The 20,816-nt window shown below is 42.7% G+C and overlaps 1 protein-coding gene across 3 annotated transcripts in view; it reads right to left on the bottom strand.

Annotated features, from left to right (window-relative positions):
* The window catches only part of AOPEP (aminopeptidase O (putative)), a 331,307-nt gene that overhangs the window by 253,446 nt on the left and 57,045 nt on the right, over positions 1–20,816 (bottom strand). For all 3 annotated transcript variants that reach the window (XM_081151075.1, XM_081151073.1, XM_081151074.1), the window contains 2 exons: positions 11,447–11,600; positions 3,444–3,689 (listed from right to left, as the gene is read on the bottom strand). In XM_081151075.1, the coding sequence (XP_081007201.1) occupies positions 3,444–3,689; positions 11,447–11,600 (400 nt within the window). The remainder of the gene's footprint in view (positions 1–3,443; positions 3,690–11,446; positions 11,601–20,816) is intronic.

The following is a 20,816-nucleotide window of genomic DNA, read 5'->3' as shown; positions in this document are numbered from 1 at the left end:
ACTGAGATAGAAAGGGGGGGAAAAAGAATGTATTTGGACATCAGCAACATTGTTCTGCCAACCTAATTATGCCCCATGACATGTAATTGTGAGCTGCTGAAAGACAAATGATGAGGCAAAGCATTTATTAAAAACACACTCACAGGTAAGACTGAGGTGTTAATTTTTAAGCAACTGTCATAAATCTGGTTCCAGGGTATTATTCCATTAACATTATTATCATTATAACAGAGTATAAGCATGATGACGAGCTCCTTTCCTGCGTTTCTCAATACCTAGGAAAGCAGGCTTCCGAGTCAGCCCCTGCTGAGAGCCTGAGAAAGCACCGGGTACAGTGGAAACAGCAGAACGCTAATTACGCCAACACGGAGACAGCGAGGTGCCCATACAGTGGAGACTCCTGTGAAATGCATTCAGACCTTCATACAGACATCATGGCACACAGTCCATGAAATGTGCATTCCATCGCTCCTTACATGGCACATTCAGCCACACAGAAGGCGAAAATAAAGCAAAACACAAAGCCCACACTTACTGAGAAAAGTATGGGAATGGAACTTTCCACAGTGTTTCAAAAGCAAACTGGTGGTTTTTCTCAGAATCAGATGAAATGAAAGGATCTGTTCCCTGGAACAGGGATTCGGAAAAGAATTGGAGGGGAGGTTAATATTATATTACTAGGTGACAAAAATCATTAAGTGCAGTATTGATAAATGTTCTAGTTATTGTAATGTTTGAAAAGTATTTTGAATTCTAAAAAGACATTTGTGTATTATTTACCTTCTTTCAAACTGATTTGCCATTTTCGTACATTCAAGTTGTACTAATATGTTTTTCCCACTTCACTGAATATCAGAATCAGGCTCTCAAAAACAGACTTGGAGAAAGAGTTTTAAGATTATTCATACAACCCATGCTACGTAATATTTAAAATGCAGTACAATCACTACAGATATCATCCAAAATTAGAAATAACTACTTAAAGTGGTTATTAAGAATTTACCCACTTTCATTCACATGGGAATGTTTAATGTGATTTACTGAAAAAAGAATGCGAAAATGGTTATAAAATGAGTTTCATTATGATTAAGACCTAATCACTAAAGAAGTCCGGAGGTATGAAATTTATAATCTTGCATATATGTTTATAAAATGTGAACTCGGAAAGAACCATTTAACTTACCAAGAACTCCTTTGATCTCTGGTGCAAAAGAACAGGACAATGACAAGTTTCAGTGTGGAGGCCTTTTCAGATGGTTCTGACTAGCCTTGGGATTTCTCTAGTCCTACTTTAGGCATGGAGTTGACCTAGAAACTGTCATTTTTGTTCCAGCTTTGCTTTCTAGAGCCCCAAGCAAAGCTGAGACCATAAGTAAGGCAGCAGGATGCTGGGAGCCAACTGAGTCATAAACCCCACTGGGCTGCATGTGGCTCAAGGTGTTGGGATCCCAAGAGAGTCATGCCAAACAAGTGGAATCATTTTAGGTCAGTTAGGAAAAACACAGAGTGTTCCCCCATGCTCCCAACTGGCAGAAGATACCACAATCCCCCCTCCATGGCTCAAATACGGGGAGCAGTAACTAAGCCCAGGAAAATATCTAGGCCAGGGCAGACTATTTCCACAGTCTAAAAAGAAAGGGAAAAAATGGGAGGAAAAATGAGATTTGACAACCCACCACAAATGTTTAAATGTGAAGTTCTCCTGTTCCTCAGCATGAAAGCGGTCTTACTGCTGCTACGTTATTATCAACATCACATTTTTGACATTTGTGCCGAGTACCATTTAGCCTTACAGTACTTAGGCTTATTGCTTTAAAAATACAGAGTTAAGCATGTTTAAATCACTTTAAATATCTCAAAAAGCAGCAAACACACAGCCTACCTGTTCAGGCACGCAAGCTTGCAAAGAAAAGCTTTATAGAAGGGCCCGCAGGTCAACAAGCTCTGGTTTTGGCAGACTGACGTCAGGAAGGAGCTATAGAAAACAAGGTCCTCGGTAGGAAAATTCTCTGCCTTTGCTCCCCTCAGGTCAGAGCTTGGAACTGTTAGCAAACATGCCCTGAAAAACTGTACTCTCATAAAGTGCTAAAAACTCCCAAATAAATATGGCCCCTCAAAACTGTGTACAAATGAGAAACATTTAATGAACAACCCTTTCTTTGCCAATAATTCTGATTAAATTAAGTCCAGCAGACTCTTCAAAGGGACCAAAGAAGCCCCCTTGTTAAGACGAATTCTATATATAGACATCCAAGACAATTATAGGATGCATGTAACCAAATATATATAATTATCCTAGTTTCTACATTCCCATTATCTTCATAAATATAGGATAAAAATCAGTCTAAATGACTTTCTCAGACCTCCTCAAGGATTAAGACTAGCCAGCCAGCTTTTAAAAAGTATACGTATATAGTAAAGATCAAAAGCAAATGTTCTGGACAGTTCTTTTCTACTCATGGGTTTTACTAAGAATGTGTGCAGTTTTCAGGGAAAACACCACAAATGACAGCTGTTCAAAAGCATGGAAATTAATTGGCAGCAGGAATCTCCTTGACTAACAGGGAAAAACTTAAAGTCACATGTTTTGATGAGCTTATTTTCCATCCTTAGTCAAGCACATTCACTGTTAATGATTAAGATTTTCAAATAGAAACACAACCAAGTAAAGTCCCGAGGACATAACCAAGTAAAATGCTGACTGAAACCCAGCTACCTATTACTGAATGAACAATGGCATTAATGAATGAATTTTAGGTGTAAATAATAGATAGGAAAGGTTCATCTTGCAGGCCTTGATTTTCTATAGGAACTAAACTGAGACAACAATAAGAGCAATGTATTTATTGTATTAAAAATTAGTAGCAAGGCATGTATCTCCTACCCCTACCCCACCTCAGGAAGCCATCTGCTCTGAGCCGCTTTTCTAGCAGTGCCGTGGGATTTATACCGATCCATCCACAGTTTCTCTGACAGAGGGGCTCTCAAGGCATTGCCCTTGTGACCAACAGTGAGAATGATGAAACAGCTGGTCAGGATTAGGCGAGCAGCCTATGGCCCTGGACCCAGGTTGTATCACCCTGCCCAGAGCTCCGACCTTGGGGTCATTAGCATTATGCTCTCACCACCTAAGCTAATCAGCCACTGATCAGCCACAATCCAGCATACATCAATCTGGGGGCACAATCTCTTCTAAATCCCAGCAACAATGTCATTTTATTTTTAAGGCAGCTGAATTGAGTCCAAGACACCCAAAGGCTCATGCATGGTAGAGTCTATGCATAAACTGTCCCTCAAGGCAGCAATGAGATGTCCAAGCACAAGCAATCGTGGCCCTTCCATCCTAATCAAATGACAGCTCTGACAGAGCTCAGAAAAAGCAAGATATAGTCACAGAATCCCCCAACCATGTTCTCTGCGAGCGCCACAGTGGAACAATGTACCTGGCCATCCCCAGACTTGGAAAGTTGGCAGGAACGATGAGTATGTCCAGCCTGGAAAATGGGTGGGTCCCCAGGACAGAGTGTGCTGCTGCGAGGCAAGGAGAGACCAGCTGCAGAAGGGTCTCTTGGCAGGCACCTTCGAGGCAAACTGGGGCGAAGACCCGATGAGGAATGATCTCCTGGGTGGTGGCAGAAGCATTCTGAAAGCGGCAGGGGTATTCCATGTGGCCACAAATGCCAACACACCTGGGAACAACACACAATAAACATACACTTTACTGGAGATTGGCTTTATTCTCCCTGCTTTGGAGCTGAGGGACTTTCACTGGCACGGCCGACTTCTAGCAGAGCGCGGTTCAGAAAGGCTTAGGAGCAAAACCAGCTACCTGTGTTCTCCACTGGTCTGGGTCTATGCAGCAGTGGAACATCACTGGCGCAGGTGCTTCTTGGTGTTTCGATCTAAGCTAAGTGAAAATAGTAAAATCTTGTTTTAGAATATATGGGGACAAAGCCCCAAGGTGCAAAACAACAAAGCTCCCCACAAAAGCAAAAAATAATTTCTGCCCTTATAATTGTGCTTTCAAATATCATTACAGAAAAAAGTGTCTCCAAAGCAGGGACAATTCATAACTCAGAAAGAAAGGGATGGTGCAGCCAAAGTAAAGATCCCATTCTGGAATTTACTAGAATAAAAGATGTGGACTCAGGTAGAGAGCAATGAACCAAATGACAGCACAGGTTCCAGCTTTTCAAAAGAACACAATCCATTCTACTGTTCTTTACAAAGGCCATCAAAAGGTGTGCTGTTAAGGAATACAGAAGCACTTTTTTTAATACATTTTTTAAATTGATTTGAGAGAGAGAGGAGGGTGGGGGGGGGGGAGAGAGAGAAACATTGATTTGTTGTTCCACTTAATTATGCATTCATTGGTTGATTCTTGTATGTGCCCTGACAGGATTGAACCGGCAACCTTGGCATATTGAATGAAGCTCTAAACAAATGAGCAACCCAGCCAGGGCCTACAGAGGCACTTTTGTACAAGATTTTCCCCAATCCACTTTTAATACAAACTTAACTAAATCAGCCTTTTAAGGAAGCAGATCAGAGTCCAGCCCACACCATCTGATAACTGTCAGTTATTCTACCAAAGGTGGAGCTGAAAAAGGATTCCTAAAGCCTGACTCATAGGCCTCAAGAGAACGTATCTACCCAAAGACACTGACGTCAAAGGGAACTCAATTTTTTCACCTGTTAACCCGTCCTTTATTCAAACATAATGGAACACTCCTCTACTTTTAATTTATAAATTATAGTTCTAACTATGAGGCTTATTAGATTCACTGTGAATACTAAAAAAACTTTAAAATACTGGTACATTCCAATATGGGAGGGCTGCGCCTTTCGCCCACCCAAGATCAGTGCTGCCCACAGAGATCCACACAGCTATGGAGAGAAGCTTTGCCCTCTGCCATGTGGCCATAGGTGAGGGAAAAATAATGGGGGAAGACCCACAAATACTTCTCCCAGGTTAAAGTGACAGGAAGAATATAATTGTTGAGCTAGCCAAAGTCCCTGGATTGATAACCTTGCTTTATGGAGAAAGTGAGTGGAGGTGCCCATTAGTAAACATTTAACTGAAAAGGCTGCAATGTCCACCTAATGACTAGTACTGTGCTGGAGCATCAATTTAATCACAGCTCTCACAAAGTGAAAAATCACCACTTATTAAATTATCCACCACAATACCTTGTCCTTATGTATTTATATGGGTATGTAATGTGTGAGGGTAATTTAAGCTTGCACTCTCTGTTGGCAAGTTTGCAGAGCACATTAACTAATGGAGAAATTAGAGGTGAAGAAGCAGCTTCAGGACAAAGTTAGAGCATAAGTTTAAATTCTACCTATCAAAGTGCAATTTTGCAAGGAGGCATCCCATTGGCCTATCTAGAAATACCATGGGGCAAGATTATTTTTTTGCAGCCAAAAACCCCAAAAGTTAGAGAATAGCTTGAGATAGCCAAAGATAGAACATAAAAGCCAATCTGTTCAAGAGAAAAGGTGAGTTAAATTCTCTCTGGACATGAATGGCACTATCCAGGGTAATGAAGTTATTTCAGTTGGATGAATTAACACTGTTTTTCATAATCAAAGCATAGAAAATGTAGGACTCTAAGACAATCAAGCTATGGGCAAATGAGACCATTAAGGTTTCCAATACAAATGGAAATGGCATCAGGGAGGCCACACATGGGTTCCAACATGGGAATCAGGACGCCTGGACTTCTGTGGCTGTTCAGCCGGCTCACTGTGCCCTGAGGCAAGCGACTCAGGCTCTGGGCCTCCTTTCCTCACCTGGTCTCACAGAAGAGGCTACTGAGGAAGAGGAGGAACTGATTGGAAAGGGGGGTGAGGGAACTTATTGGGGTGACAGAATGTTCTCTATCTGGGTTAGCATGTATACAGCTGTCAAAAACTAACCAAGCCAAACACTTAAGATCTGTTCATTCTGCATTAATTATACTTTAATTAAAAATAAACAGCCCAGCCGGTGTTGCTCAGGGGTTGACCATCGACCTATGATCCAGGCGACAAAGTTTGATTCATAGTCAGGACACATGCCTGGGTTGTGGGCTCAATCCTCAGTAGGGGACATGCAGGAGGCAGCTGATCAATGACTCTCATTGATGTCTCTCTCTTTCTCTCCCTCTCGCTTCCTTTCTCTGAAATCAATAAAGACATATTTAAAAAAGAAACCAAAATGGTTTCTAAGGTTTCTCTGGCACTCTGGTTCTAAGCCAATGCACCACGTGAGCCCTCTTCACACAGCAGCCATGCTCCTGAAGAGGTGGGGAGCACTCACTTTTATAAACTTGTGACTAGGCTTCCATAGAACCAGCGTTACCTCAAAAATATTCAACCTTTCCTTCAGACTAATCTTCAGTTACACATCGCTGTATATGTGCCTGCTCCAATGTACTCTCAATATCACCAACAAATCAAGCATTTGTAAACAGCTCTTCCCGGTGCCCAGACTTGTAACCAGAGTAAACATTTTATTACTTAAGGTTAATAATACTTGATTGTTAATTATTAATAATCTGTAATACTAATAAGAATAATAAACACTAATAACTCCTACCACAACTGCTACTGACATTGGTTGAACATTCACTGTGCCAAGTGCTGCTCTGAATAGTGCACATACACTTCCCCAGTTAATGCACACACCACTCTCAGGAACAAGAACTATTCGGCACAGCGTGAGTCATCATAAGCTCCTCCCTCCCGATTCTCCTTCTCCAGAAACTTCATTTTGCTTCTTAAGTAAATTTGGACCCTGGAGTTTTCTCCAAGCTGAGCTCAGCTGCTCTGTGATTCTCCGGGCTCCTGCTCCTCCCTGTCAATATTGCCTATTAATATTGCCCAGAGTGGGAAGAAGGGTGAAACATACGCTAGGCTGGTAAGTGGCAGAAACCAGACCATTGGTTCTCTCTTATACAATGTTGGGCTGAGATGATTTTACAAGAGGTCTCTCCAAGGAGTAAGAGTGGCCATGTCTTACTCAGAATCACAAGACGGGAAACTGCCTCGAGAGGTTCTCCTGCTGCCACCGTCGGGTTTCAGACAGGGCTGCAGTGAAACCACCCGGCACAAACGGTTCTCCGTCCTGGGTTCAAAAGAAATTACTGGAAAGTCTCCCAAGGGAATGCATATCTTTTTTCCACAACCCTTCCTTGGTTCAAGGCGACGCCTCAGTTAGTATCTTCTGCATTCCTGCTCTTCTCAGGTCACTCCCCCGGGAGTTGCCTGTACCTACATATGAATAAGTCTCTGACGCTACCTTTGAGGAGTTTACAGTTTTGTTAGGTGAAAAGAATTTTAAATTCTGATTAGTTTAGTGACACAGTAAAATGTTTACACAATTTATTAACATGTTTTAGGTAGCAGAGTAAATGCTTTCTAAATACCTCCACCAGTCCCCCAATGGGTTGCCGACAATAATGCCAATATACATGAGGACGGAGTAGCGTCTGAAAGCTGGGTGTGTTTTCTCTGAACATTCAGCATATTAAAAAGCAAAATGAGATATGTGCAACATGAGGCAGAAAGCCGAAATAGTCTGGGGGAGCAAGGGCTGGAAAAATAACCAAGCCAAGAAGATACGGAAAGGTCCTCGTACAGTGAAGGGAGCTCTGGGAATTGGCATTTCCCGATGATTTATATCTACCATTCCTTCCTTTCTAGACTTTCAGAGAGAGAAATAGGGCCTCATCCTCTGAGGGCCAACTTTTCATTCACTTTACATCCTCTACCAAGTCTGCCCTTTCTTTTATTTTCTTTTTTTAAAATATGTGTTTTGGGGGATTTTTAAAATTGATTTTAGAGAGAGGAGGGGAGAGGGAGAGAGAGATAAAAACAACAATGATGACAGAGAATCACCAATTGGCTGCCTCATGCACGCCCCCCTGGGGATCAAGCCCACAACCCACCCGGGGGTGTGCCCTGACCAGGACTCGAAAGGGGACTGCCTGGTCCATGGGTCGATGCTCAACCGCTGAGCCACATCGGCTGGCAAGCCTGCCCTCCTTTAGGGTTAGCAGCCTTGGTGCCTCTCCCATGTTTTTCCATGCTCTGTGGTGCCTGTTTCCCATGCTTTTAACCATTTTTGCTGAACTCCTCTAAACTTTATCCAAGCATCCTGCTTATCCTGTATGGCCCCAAAGTGAAGACAATGGTTTAACAAAGGCCTCGAGAGGTTAAACATAATACAAAGATCCCCCTGTGGCTGGAGAAGGTTACACTACAGCCAAATAAAATTAATAAACTTTCCACAGTTTCTCTCAGTGCCTTATAATTAATGTATTTACCAAAATGCTCACCAAGAGTGGGCTGGAGTGCATATGGAACTGGAGCTGGAAGAAAGACTACTGTTCCTATAATTTGGCCACATGAACAGTGATCAGAAGCTCAGTGACCAATACTCTGGCCAAATTTCTGGGACCCAGATGAACACGTTAGGCAAATGAAAGCCTGTGGTATATGAGGCCCCTGTAAAAGTTACGTTTACGTGAACTGAACTAGTGATCTTAGGGAGGTTTGAAGTAGGAAGGGGGTTTGGGAAAGACAAGGGGACCAGATGTGAACATAACCAAAAACACCACTGCAGTTGGCACTTCAGAGCACCTGTGTTGGCAAACTTAGCGAGGAGCCAGAGATGTAATGGATAAAAACACAGAGCCACCCTCTGCTGACTAAAGACAGCACGCATGAAGCATGCAGCCAGGGAAGGATCAAGCAAATGTAAGCTATTATTTTATCAGCAGTACATTTCTGATGGACAAGCACAGTGATAAATGAAGGGAAAGCTCAGTCATAGCATGTCAGACATGGAAGGGAGTGTGGGAGGGACTCCATCCCCAGGCCTCCCATAACCATACTAGGACAAATTTCCCTGCCCTGGAACCCTTGACCTCTGTCTCCAGCTGATCACTGGCCGGGTCACTCTGGACTCTCTGTTGGAATCTGCTTGCCCACAGAGGGGCTACTTCTGGCTGAAGGCAGGCTGTGTGCATCTGTGCTGAGGGGGCTAGCAGTGGGCCAGCTGGGTGGAGGTATGTCTGATTTGGAAATGAAGTATTAGAAAGCCCACATACACTGTGCACCTGAGCACTCCCTCAGCCCAGCTTCTGTCAGTAATGAAACTTTTCTTTCGTTGTCCTTCTGTCTGTTTCTCAATTGGTTCTGAACTCAGGAGGACAAGAGAGGAGTTGTATTTACCCTTCCCCTAAACTCCAACAGGGATTCAGATGTCCGTCTTCCCAGAATCCCACTTTGTGTGGCCGTGGCCTCCTCCACAATTATGGGTGCATGAGAAGCGAACAGCGCCCTCAGTTGCTCCGTGCAGCAGAGGGCACACAGGAGATGCTTGCTGCCCATTCCCTACCTCCGGTCTCTGTAACTGCTGCTAGGAGGAGCAAATAATAGATCTTTCTTTGCCTTCCCCTAGCCTTCCTAAGGCACTCATTTTCAACTGCATCCCTCCTCTAACAGTGCATCAGCCCTGAGGCTGTGGGTGAAGAGCAGGGTGCACCTTCACCATGAAGAATCTGAGAAATTCACCTCCTCGCCACATTCCCCCGCAAATGCTATTTTACAGAGAAGGAGAGCAGGGCTTTGCCCAAAGAAACACATCCAGTCAACAGGGATGGCACCTCCAGGCTCGAAGGTAGTGCTCTGAACTTCTGCTTTCTGTTACAACATAATGCATTCCAATCAATAATAGTGACTCAGTTATGGCACTGCCTCTCCAGGTGGGAAGGCAGATCGGACTACGGGTGAGCATGGATGTTATGTACAATTTTAAGATTCTGAATTATCTCTCCAGGGGCTTGAGCCCAAATGTGAATCCAGGTATTGTAACTCAGAAGGGACATAACTGTGAACATGTTGCTGTTTGAAGTCCCAGTATTATTATTTTATCTAGAAAATGGAGACAATAAAGCCTATCTATCATACAGGCTTATCCTCAGAACTAGCTGAGATGACATTCACATCAAGACTTTCCCTGACTTCAAACATCCAATGGCATCAACATCAATTCAGGATAGGCTAGGATATGCTGCAATAACAAACATCCCCAGTATTTCAGGTGCTTAACACAAAAAAGTTATTTCTCACTCATACCAAGTCCACTGTGGATCCATGTGACACTCCAGGGCACCTACCTGTCCTCCCTACTCAGAAATCTGGCTACCCAGAATTGTAAAATGAGGCCTACTACGGGATTTCAATGACAGGGAAAGAGAGCACTAGGTCTCACAAACAAATATTCCCACGTGAAAGTCACATACGTCACTTCTGTCTACAATTCTGTTCTTCCCTCGAGAGTGCATATGTAAAATCCAAAAAGCAATCTAGGATACTCTATATAGCTCAGGGAAGACAGTCCAAAATAGGTAACTTACTGAATAAGAAGTGGAAATTACCTCCCTTCCCCTGAAAAGCAAAAGGCAGGCAGTAAGATATGCCCATCATAAGAGAGGGGCTCAAAGGCTTTATCTTCTAATGACACCAACCACTGCTGTCACTGCAGTAAAAGCAAAAGCAACATGGCAAAACAAAACCAACACAAAAGGACTTTTCATTCCACGAGCATATCTTAGCTGGCTTTCAAGGATGAACTAACTAGCTGTCCTATGACTCTGGGCATTCTTCACTAGAAGGCACTGACTTAGTGACTACCTGTAAATAGGAAAATGATTAAACTGAGCTGAATGTAAAAGTCCTACAATGAAGCACGATGTCACACTGCATGACTAGCACACTCCTGTGCCTAGTATGTGCATTCCCCTTCCCCCCTTTGGCTCTCAAAGCTAGAAATAGTTGAACATCTGGGCAGGCTGAACTGATTTTCTCTGATCAACCCTGAAATAGAAGGAGTTGCTACTGAAGTTAAAAGAGCCCTGACCCAGCAGGATTATCATAACCCAATGGCCTTGTGACTGCTTCCTTGTGTCCTATGCTCCTAAGCAGGCAGTCCTCCCCCACTGAGGGAAGGCTGCCCCACAAAATGCACTGCTAACAGCAGACACAGGAACCAGAACAGCAGACTGGACTACAAAGGAATCCATCAGACAAGCAATTTTTTTTTATTAAGTTGTGTTTTTGACAAAATAAGCACTGAAATCCAAAGGTAAAAGGTGTAGAAAGAGAAAACACTGAAGATTCTGTTGACTTAACCAAATATACAAAAATATTTCACCTGACTTCACAGAGGATTTAACATATACTTATTTTATTTTCTCGTTCTTTCTGCATAAACAACATGCCCACACTTCTGCCGTTCAACTCTCTTTCCCTCCCAGTAGGGCTTTTCCTGCTTTGATTAATCATATTTTGGTTTAGTTTCTCAGCAGGGATGACTCACATTCCCAGCACTTGGAATAAATGCATCATTCTGCTCCCTTGAGTGTTTGTTTTTCAGCAAGTTTCCAATACAAACCTAGAGTCAGCCTCGGAAGGTGAGAGGGACCTCTCTGCTGCCAGAGCATTTAGTGAGCAGGTCTCTGGCTTCACTTCCATCCAGGGTCCCACTGCAATTGTGAAGGTGGAGGCTGGCATTGGCATGGTTACGTAGTAATGCCAGCTTGAGCACCCTATAAACAGAAAGAGGAAAGTCACAGTGAGGCCAATGTATGGTTCTAGACCTTGCTTGTATCTTTTCTCTTCAGGCATTTGAAGAACCTGTGCCCTAAGATGGGATGAGCCAATTCTTAGACATGGGTCATGTCAACTGAAGGGGCATTATTCCAGGTCTCAGGGGAAGCATAAGAGAGATGACAGTTTCAGGGCAGGCAGGGAGGTTCGGACTGCTCCAGGGATCAGTTTGAAGCCCTTCAAGTGAGGCTATAAATAAAGGGTGGTGGTTACAGCGGTCACTAACAGCTGCAAACACATAAAAGTATAGGTTGTATGCTGCTCTAGAGACAAAAAAGTCTAACTCATCCTTATTGCCTAGCACAGTACTTGGCATAAAAAAAAAAAAAAAAAGGAGCAGCTCAGCTGCATGGATGGATGGATGAAAGAACAAATGAATTATCATTTCTGTTCTGCTAAACTATGTTGTCTAAACTCAATTCAAGTCCGTCTCAAATGGATACAGTAGACTACAGTGAGACTAGAGAAAGGAGATACCTGGGTTATAGCCCCAGCTCTAACACTAATTAACTGTGGAAGCGCAGGCTTTATACTCCTCATTCCTCTTATCTGTTAGTATACTGGGCTGGTCCCCCATTCCTCAATGAGCAGGTGAAAAGCAGGCCTGGGAAGGTTCTATGGAGCCAAGGACTCCCAGCTCGTTGTAACAAGGCTGGACTTATAGCTGGGGCTCCCCACGCCAGCCAAGGGTGTGCCTGCCAGTGAGCCTACACCTTAGAGAAGGCTTTTACCAAAGGATAAATGATTGATAACCTGTAACACTATACTCCCTTACTTCTGAGATGGGAAAGTGATTTTAATGTTTCTGAAATCTGAATGTGTCATACAACCTGATGTTATACAGTATTTTTTTCTGAGCATCTGCTATAAATTGATGGTGTGTCTGAAGAAGAATGACTATTCCCTCATATTATGGAGCACAGTTCTCCACTTCCCATGTTCTTCATGTTGCATTAGAGTAACACAACCTAGCCTCTCTTTCAGCCCCTCATTAACTCCTTTGCAGGAACTATGCTTCTCTTTCTTGTTTTAAGTTTTAGAGGGTTAAACACTCATGGAGTAGCCTATGGTTGTACAATTTGGTCAGTGAGTGGCTAAGATGTCATATTCAGGGTCAAAATGTTAACATGCCCACAATGACCAGCAGAGCAAATAGCATTTTTCAAAGTCCTTTACCAGTAAAAATCAATGATAAAGGTTAGATTTTGATCTCCACATGCTTGGCTTCCTTGTCTCTCAACTAATCCTGAACTTAGGGAGGTAGAGAGTTGTTATTTATTACCCTCTGAAACTACCCTCTGAAACTTAGATCCAAAAAATACACTGCAGAGCTCCTCTGATGAAAAGCAAAATTTTACACACAAAACAAAGACCTAAACTTAAGGGGAAAAAATATGATATCAACTTTGAATAAATATGATATGATGTCAAGTTTGGAAGTCATTAGAGGAAATACTTGAAGGAGGAATATAGAAGGGCAGGATAGAATGGCAGGAAACCCATCACAGAGGTATCGGTTCTCTCAAAATTGCTTCTGGAATCAGAATAGCAGTCTTGAAATCACTCCTTCCACAACTAACTAAAAAGCTTAAGGCATGCTGCTCTTTTTAAAAAGTACTTTTATTTTTTAATTGATTTTAGAAAGAGAGGAAGGGAGAGGGAGAGAGAAACATTGATTGGTTGCCTCCCGTAAGCACCCTGACCGGGGACTGAACCCGAAACCTGGCTATGTACTCTGACCTGGAATCAGACCCATAACCCTTTGGTGCACAGATGACGCACCAACCAACTGAACCACACCAGTCAGGGCAATACATGCTCCTCTTTAAAGATGAAGGACTTCCAGCTATGATGGCAGCTTAAGTAAACGTGTAAACACAGTACTTGCCTTCTCCCACAACCATGTCATAATTAAAATGAAACTACAGAAAGCCACCATTCAGAACTGCTTGAAATCTGGCTGATTGAAGTCCTACAACTAGGGAATTAAAGAAGAAGCCACATCCACACTGGTAGGAGGGGCAAAGAACCAGAATGGGCTGGTCCTACACCCACGTGTGGCAGATAAAAATATGGAGGGATATCTCAGCTGTGGAGATCCCCCCTGAAGTCCCCACTGAAGGGCAGAGGGTCCTAGCCCCACACCAGGCCTCCAGTGCTAGGAAGAAAAGTCCCCATAACTTCTGGCTGTAAAAACCAGCAGGGAGTGTGGCTGAAGGAGGCTGAGGCTGCTGGAGTCCCAGGTGGTCCTCTCAAAGGGCTGGTGCTCGGACTTACTCAGACTCACTCCCTCTGAGCTCCAGTGTTCTGGCAGCAGCTTGAATGGGGCAGAGGCAGGCAGAAGGAATTGAATTGTCTGCTGGGCAAGAGCTGGGGGGAGGGAGCTGCTTTCTCCCAGACAGAAGTGCTGGCAGAGGCCATTATTCCTTTGATGAGCACCCCCCCCCCCCCCACAGAGCTGGCAGGTGGAGTGGCCATCACCCTGGCTCACACTGTTTGTCCTGCCTTGGTGATTCCCTGAGGCCCCACCCCACCCAACTTCCAGGTCCATCCAAGCTGTTTCCAGTGGCTTTTCCATAGGAACGGCCTGTCTTGGCTCATGCTTCAGATTTTCCTAAAATCTCTCAAACAAGCAGCATCTGGCCTTAGCATGATCCCGTACCTCTCACTAAGTGGCCCCAGGCCTGGCTCTAGCTTCAGCCGGCCTTGGTTCACAATTTGGCCTCTCCTAGGCACCTCCAAGCCTACTACAAGTAGCAGCCATCTGCAGATTGCTTTGTAGTTCATGCCAGGTAGCCCTGAGCAGGACATAGGTGGTGGATGACCTTGGCCTGCACCTTCCAGGAGGCTCCAGAGTCAGCGCACCCAGTGAATAGTTTCAGACCATGTCAAAGTATCACCATCCAATCACCTCCACAAGTAGCACACACAAAAGGCAGACTCAAAGAGCACCAGAACCCCACTGAAGTAAGTCTTCCTCTGTAGGGTGGCCGCCAGCACAGCTGATCATCCATGGTGGTCAGAGGTTGGAGGTCAGTGGTTGGTGATCACAGTCAGTCCTTGCAGCTGACTGGCCTTGGGGTAAATCCCTCCCATTGACATTCTAACAGCAACCAAGGCTCAGCTACAAGAGGAGGGTCACCCAGCCCACATGGGGGAGCACCTCGAGTGTCCTGCTTAGGATATTGGCAAGGCTGTGCCGGTGGGCCATACAGAACACCTACTCCATTAGGCCACTCTACCAAGCCTGGGAGATGCAGCAGGTCTACCTAATACACACAAACACACACAGGGAGGCTCCTAAAAGGAGGAGACAGAAATATAGCCCAAAAGAAAGAAAAGAACAAAACTCCAGAAAAAGGACTAAACGAAATGGAGACAAGCAACCTACTAGATGCAGAGCTCAGCACACTGGGTGTATGGGTGCTCAAGGAATTCAGTGGGGACCTCAACAGCATGGAAAAGGGCCAGTCAGAAATGAAGGGTGTACTAAATGAAACGAAGACTAATTTACAGGGAATCGACAGTAGAGTAGATAAAACCAAGAATCAAATAAGCAATTTGGAATATAGGAAGCAAAACACATTCAATCAAAACAGCAAGAAGAAAAAAGAATCCAAAAAATGAGGATAGTGTAAAGAGCCTCTGGAACAACTTCAGGTGTATCAATATTAGCATCATGACAGTCCTGGAAGGAGAAGGGAGAGCAAGAAATTGGAAACGTATTTGAAAAAATAATGACAGAAAACCTTCCTAACTTGGTGAAGGATATAAACATACAAGTCCAGGAAGCGCAGAGAGTCCCAAACAAGAGGAACCCAAAGAGGCCCCGCCAAGAAACATCCTAATTAAAATGCACAAGGTTAAAAACAAAGAGAATCTTAAAAGCAGCAAGACAAAAGCAGTTAGTTACCTGCAAGGGAGCTCCCATAAGACTGTCAGCTGATTTCTCAACAGAAACTTTGCAGGCCAGAAGGATTGTCAAGAAATATTCAAAGTGATGAAAAGCAAGGACCTACAGCTAAAATTACTCTGCCCAGCAAAGCTATCATTTAGAATGGAAGGGCAGATAAAGAGCTTCCCAGGCAAGAAAAAACTAAAGGAGTTCATCACCACCAAACCAGTATTACATGAAATGTTAAAGGATCTTCTTTAGGAAGAAAAAGAAAAAATATAAATAATAAAATGGCAATAAATACATATCTATCAATAATTAAATATAAAAAAATAAATAAATGATCAAGCAGGACAGAAACAGACTCACAGATACAGGAAACATTTTGACAGTTGCCAGATGGGAGAGGAATTGGGAGGATGGGTAACAAAAATGAAGGGTTAAGAAGTACAAAATGGTAGTTACAGAATAGTCACAAGAATGTAAAGTAGAGCATAGGGAATATAGACAATAATATTCTAATGACTGTAAGGTGTAAGATGAGTGCAAGATTTTTCAGGATGATCACTTGGTAAGTTATGCAATGTCTAATCACTGGGATGTACACCTGACACTAATATAGTAATTAATGTATGTCAACTGTAATTTAAAAATAAAAATGATTTTAAAATGAAAAGAAAAAAGGAAAAAAAAAGACAAGATAACAATTGCTGGCAAGGATGTGGAGAAAAGGGAATGCTTGTGCTCTGTTTTTGAGGATGTAAATTGGTGCCACCACTATGGGAGACAGTATGGAAGTTTCTCAAAAAATTAAAAATAGGACTACCATATGATCCAGCAATTCCACTCATGGGTATTTATCCAAAGGAAATGAAATCACTCTCTCAAAGAGATATCTGCACTCTCAGGTTCACTGCAGCATTATTTTCAATGACTAAGACATGGAAACAACCTAACCATCCATGGAGTAATGACTGGATAAAGAAAATGTGAGATAGATTTATTTATTTATTTATTTATTTATTTTAGAATTTATTCAGACATAAAAAAAGGAAATCCTGCTATTTGTGACCACAAGGATGGACCTTGAGGGCATTACGCTAAATGAAGTAAGTCAAACAGAGAAAGACAAATACTGTATGAGATCTCACTTATATGTGGAATCTAAAAAAAACAAACTCATAGAAACAGAATAGATTGGTGACTGACGGGTGGAGGTTTGGTAGGAGATTGAGGGGAAATGAGTGAAGGTGTTCAAAGGATGGAAACTTCTTGTTATAAAATAAGTTCTGGGGATGTAATGTACTGCAAAGTGACTGTTAACAATACCATATTGTATATAATTAACAATACTTTATTGTATATTTTAAAGTTGCTAGGAGAGTAGATCTTCAGAGTTCTCACCACACACAGTAATACTATGTGAGGTGATGGATGTGTTAACTAACCTTATTGTGGTAACCATTTCACAATACATACATGTGTCAAATCATCACATTGTGTACCTTAACCCTTTGCGGTAGTATTAAATTTGGACATGGGTGTCGTACTGGTCGGAATTAAGAGCTTTCAGAGAAATTATGAACTGATACATGAATGAATAGAGTTAAGATTCGTACGGTTCCTTGCTGTGGTGGCTGAGAGCAGACATACGACCGGAACGGTAAAAAAGCTTTGGTGGCTGAGAGTAAACAAACAACCGCAAAGGGTTAAACCTACAATGTTAGATGTCAGTTATATCTCAATAAATCTGGGTAGGGAGGAAAGGAAACACTATGTGGAGTAGACTTTCTCCCTATATTCTGCATTAAATTTTTGATCTGATTTTTTTGCAGCCTCTCTCTGGTCCTTGTACCATCCATCTAGCACGTAGAGAAGATAAGACTTTTTGGAAACAGCAGGAACTAAAACTGCTTTCAATAGAGAATACTGCGAATGGAACAGGAGGTATCTCTTAGACACCTGCACGAGGTCATGGAGAAGCCTCACAGAGTGCCCAATGACATCATGTCCCAGCACCTTTATCAGAAAGGCTGTACACCCAAGGTGATGTGGGGAGGGCAGTGGAGGCTGTAAATGGATGTGGCAGGGGAGAGGAATGAGATTAGCAGTTTAAAAAAAAAAGTCAGAAACCCTAAATGACCTGCAGTTTGGGAGCAAGACAGCAAAAGTGTTAACAGAGTCGGAGCCAAATCCAGCAAAAATATTTTAAAACTGTCACTGCTCCCTCACAGTCTTCTCGGAAGTTAAATAATGGGAGAAAAGTCACTTTTGGGGGGAGGAAATGTATTAAAAACATCGCCTAAACCCATATTTTAAATACTCAAGAAGATTTTCTCCTATACAGCCCTCAAGATTTTTAATTTTTTGATTCTTAAAGTTCCTCTATTTAGTGGAGCTCACTGGGAATAAACTGTTTCATACTTCAAGCTTTTAAAGCAAAATACTTTTTCAGGATACCAAGTGACAGTCAAAGCAGGGCAGATCAATAGCCTGGACCACATAAGAACCGGCCAGGTGCCCACTTCCCAAAGACCCTGGCTGGACTCTTTGTAGAAGTTTCTCAAAGGTGTCCAGCCCTGGGCTTCTTGCCCAACCCTGGGTGAATGCTGAAGCCACTGCTGAGACAACTGAATGCTTCCAGTGCTCTGAGGGGGATTTTACTAGTCACTACTATCAGGGCAAGTATAGTGTCCTTAGGTGGCAGAAAAATTGCTTCGAGTTGTCTGCTCATGGACTATTCCACTGAACCCAATCTTGCATGAAGATTGCCCACTGCCACAGGGAGCTAGCTGCTCAGGGAATACCTGATCTCATCTTCAAACCAGACTGCGGAAAAAGGCAAATAACAAGGTGGAAATACTGCCCCAGAATGCAGAGCATACATTCCAAAGAAAAGAAAAATAATTTCTGGATTATCTATTGTTTGGGGTAAGCCAGCCTTGCAAAGAGAATTGATGAAGAGCATATCTCTTTTGAGTGTGTCTAATGATTTAGTTCCAGCTCTGGAATCTGATTACCTGGGTTCAATAGCCTGCTCCACACTTACCAGTTTGGACACATTACCTAATCTCTCAATGCATCAGTTTCCTCAACTATAAAAACGGAATGATCTAAGTATGTACCTCATAGGATTATGTGAGGATTAGGTTAGATAATATATATAGAAACCACTAAGGCATAGTAATTGGCACATAGTAAGTGCTGAAGAAATCTTAACTGCTGTTGTCTTCACAGCTGCCTTCCCGTTGCTTGAGCTGACTTTCTGGAGGCAAAGACAAAAAATGTTGAAGGTATGGCTGCCACATGTGCACCAAAGCCTGTGGCCTGATGATGAGGCCCACATATGGGGTTTAGGTTGAATGGCATTAAAACACAGTGCACACAAAGCGATCCATTTAAAGAAGAATGACAGCCCAAAAGGGGGCATGCTGCATGACTTCATATAGGAGGGCCATTTGGAGACTATTTAAATGGTGTTTACTTTAAATGAGCCATCCTTGATGAAATAGACAGTGAATGCCTTCATTTTCCTTTTTGATTCAATCCACTTGCCCTAGACTCCCTTGCTACCCCAGCTGCAAAACAAAGAGAACACGCTGTACTTGAATCAGCCCAGAGTTTTCCTCTGCAGAGGCCAGAAGCCCATCACACCACTGGATGATTTCAGGGCCAGGCCTGGAATCATTAGCAAGATGAACAGGGAGTGGAGGGGTAGGGACAATAGGAACGGGCCCAGAGGAAGTGGCACTCCCAAACTGTGCAGGCCTGAGCAGCCACCCAGCTAGCCTCCCTTCAGAGCTTCCTCAGAAAATTCCCAAAAGCCTCGATGACACCTTCGCAAACTGGAACTTATTTAGGGGGTGAAATTCACAGGCTTAGATTGTCTCACTAGTAAGTCAGATAGATCAGATCAGATATTGTTATGATCACACTAGCAGATGCTACAAGATCCAAAAAGACATTTTCATCTCTGAAATAGGACTGAAATTTTCCTTAAAGATGACTGTTTTTTGTGGGAATGAGAAGTATGTGAAATGGGGTCATTTTTCAAATCATAGGAGGCTGTCTAAAATTTAGTTTTGAAAATACTTATAACTAGAGAGTGTCAAAACAATTACAATAATTATCTGCTTCATTTACTACTCAAAAAACTGTCTTACGAATAGTTTTGAAGATCCTGTCTTCAAAGGGAGAAAGAACTTTTTATGCAATACTGTCTAAAAAGCTTTGCTAATTACTTGTGAAAATCATTTTTATAAAAAGAAAAAAATTATGAGAAAAACATGAAGGTACTGTAGTCATTTTTACATATCAGTCATGCCCACTAATAGTATATTAAATATAAGATGTATGTAAAGTCATTGTCCTCTTCTTAGGGGAATCCTGGGTAAACTCACTCAGCACAGCAGACACAGCCATACAACTCAGCTCCACGAAAGCAAAGGCAGATGGTTTATCTTTGCAAAGTCAGGCATCTCATCGAATTTCTTGTATTTAAAGGATTATAATTTTCACTGAAAATTAAAACAGGTACTTAAATTCTTCCTATTAAAAGCGGATCTGCTCTGGTCAGTCTGGTTCAGTGGTTAGAGCATCAGCCCCAGCACCAAAGGATGGGGGGTTGGATTCTGGCTCAGAGCACCTGCCAGAGGCAACCAGTCGATGTGTTTCCCTCAAATAGGTCTCTCTCTCTCTCTCTCTCTCTCTCCCCTCCCCTTCTCCCTCCCTCCCTTCCAGTCTCTCTGAAAAGCAATGGAAAAAATATCCCCTGGTGAGGATTAAAAAAAAAAAGAAAAGCAGATGAAAGAAGGTGAAGGGATTAGCCAAAGAACATGCATGCACAGCCCAGACACAGACAGCAGTGTGGTGAGGGCCAGAGGGAGGGGGCAGGGCTGGGTGGAGGTGGGCAAAGGGGGGAATGGGAACATCTATAATAGTGTCAACAATAAAAAAAAAAAAGTAAAAAAAAAAACGAAAAACTTTTCCACTGTAGGTTAGTCAAACAGCATGAAGCACTTGGAAATATCAAACTGATAGATGCTTTTATTTACATATCATATTTCTCTACTCAATAGTCCCTACTGCTTTCCTACCTCAAGATTCTTTCTTTCTTTAGGCAATAGTCTTAGTCTCAGAACTTCCTGCCCAAAGTATTCCATACAACAAGATATTTCATTATTTTGGAACATCTCCGTATCACAAATTAAAGATGCTTGGCTATATGCATAGGAATACATGTATTTATAAGTGCATACAG

The sequence above is a fragment of the Miniopterus schreibersii genome (genome assembly GCF_964146895.1).
Source record: "Miniopterus schreibersii genome assembly, chromosome: 11".
In the NCBI taxonomy this organism is placed as follows: Eukaryota; Metazoa; Chordata; class Mammalia; order Chiroptera; family Miniopteridae; genus Miniopterus; species Miniopterus schreibersii.
The sequence above is the reverse complement of the archived record's forward strand: the minus strand, read 5'-3'. Positions and strand labels throughout refer to the sequence as shown.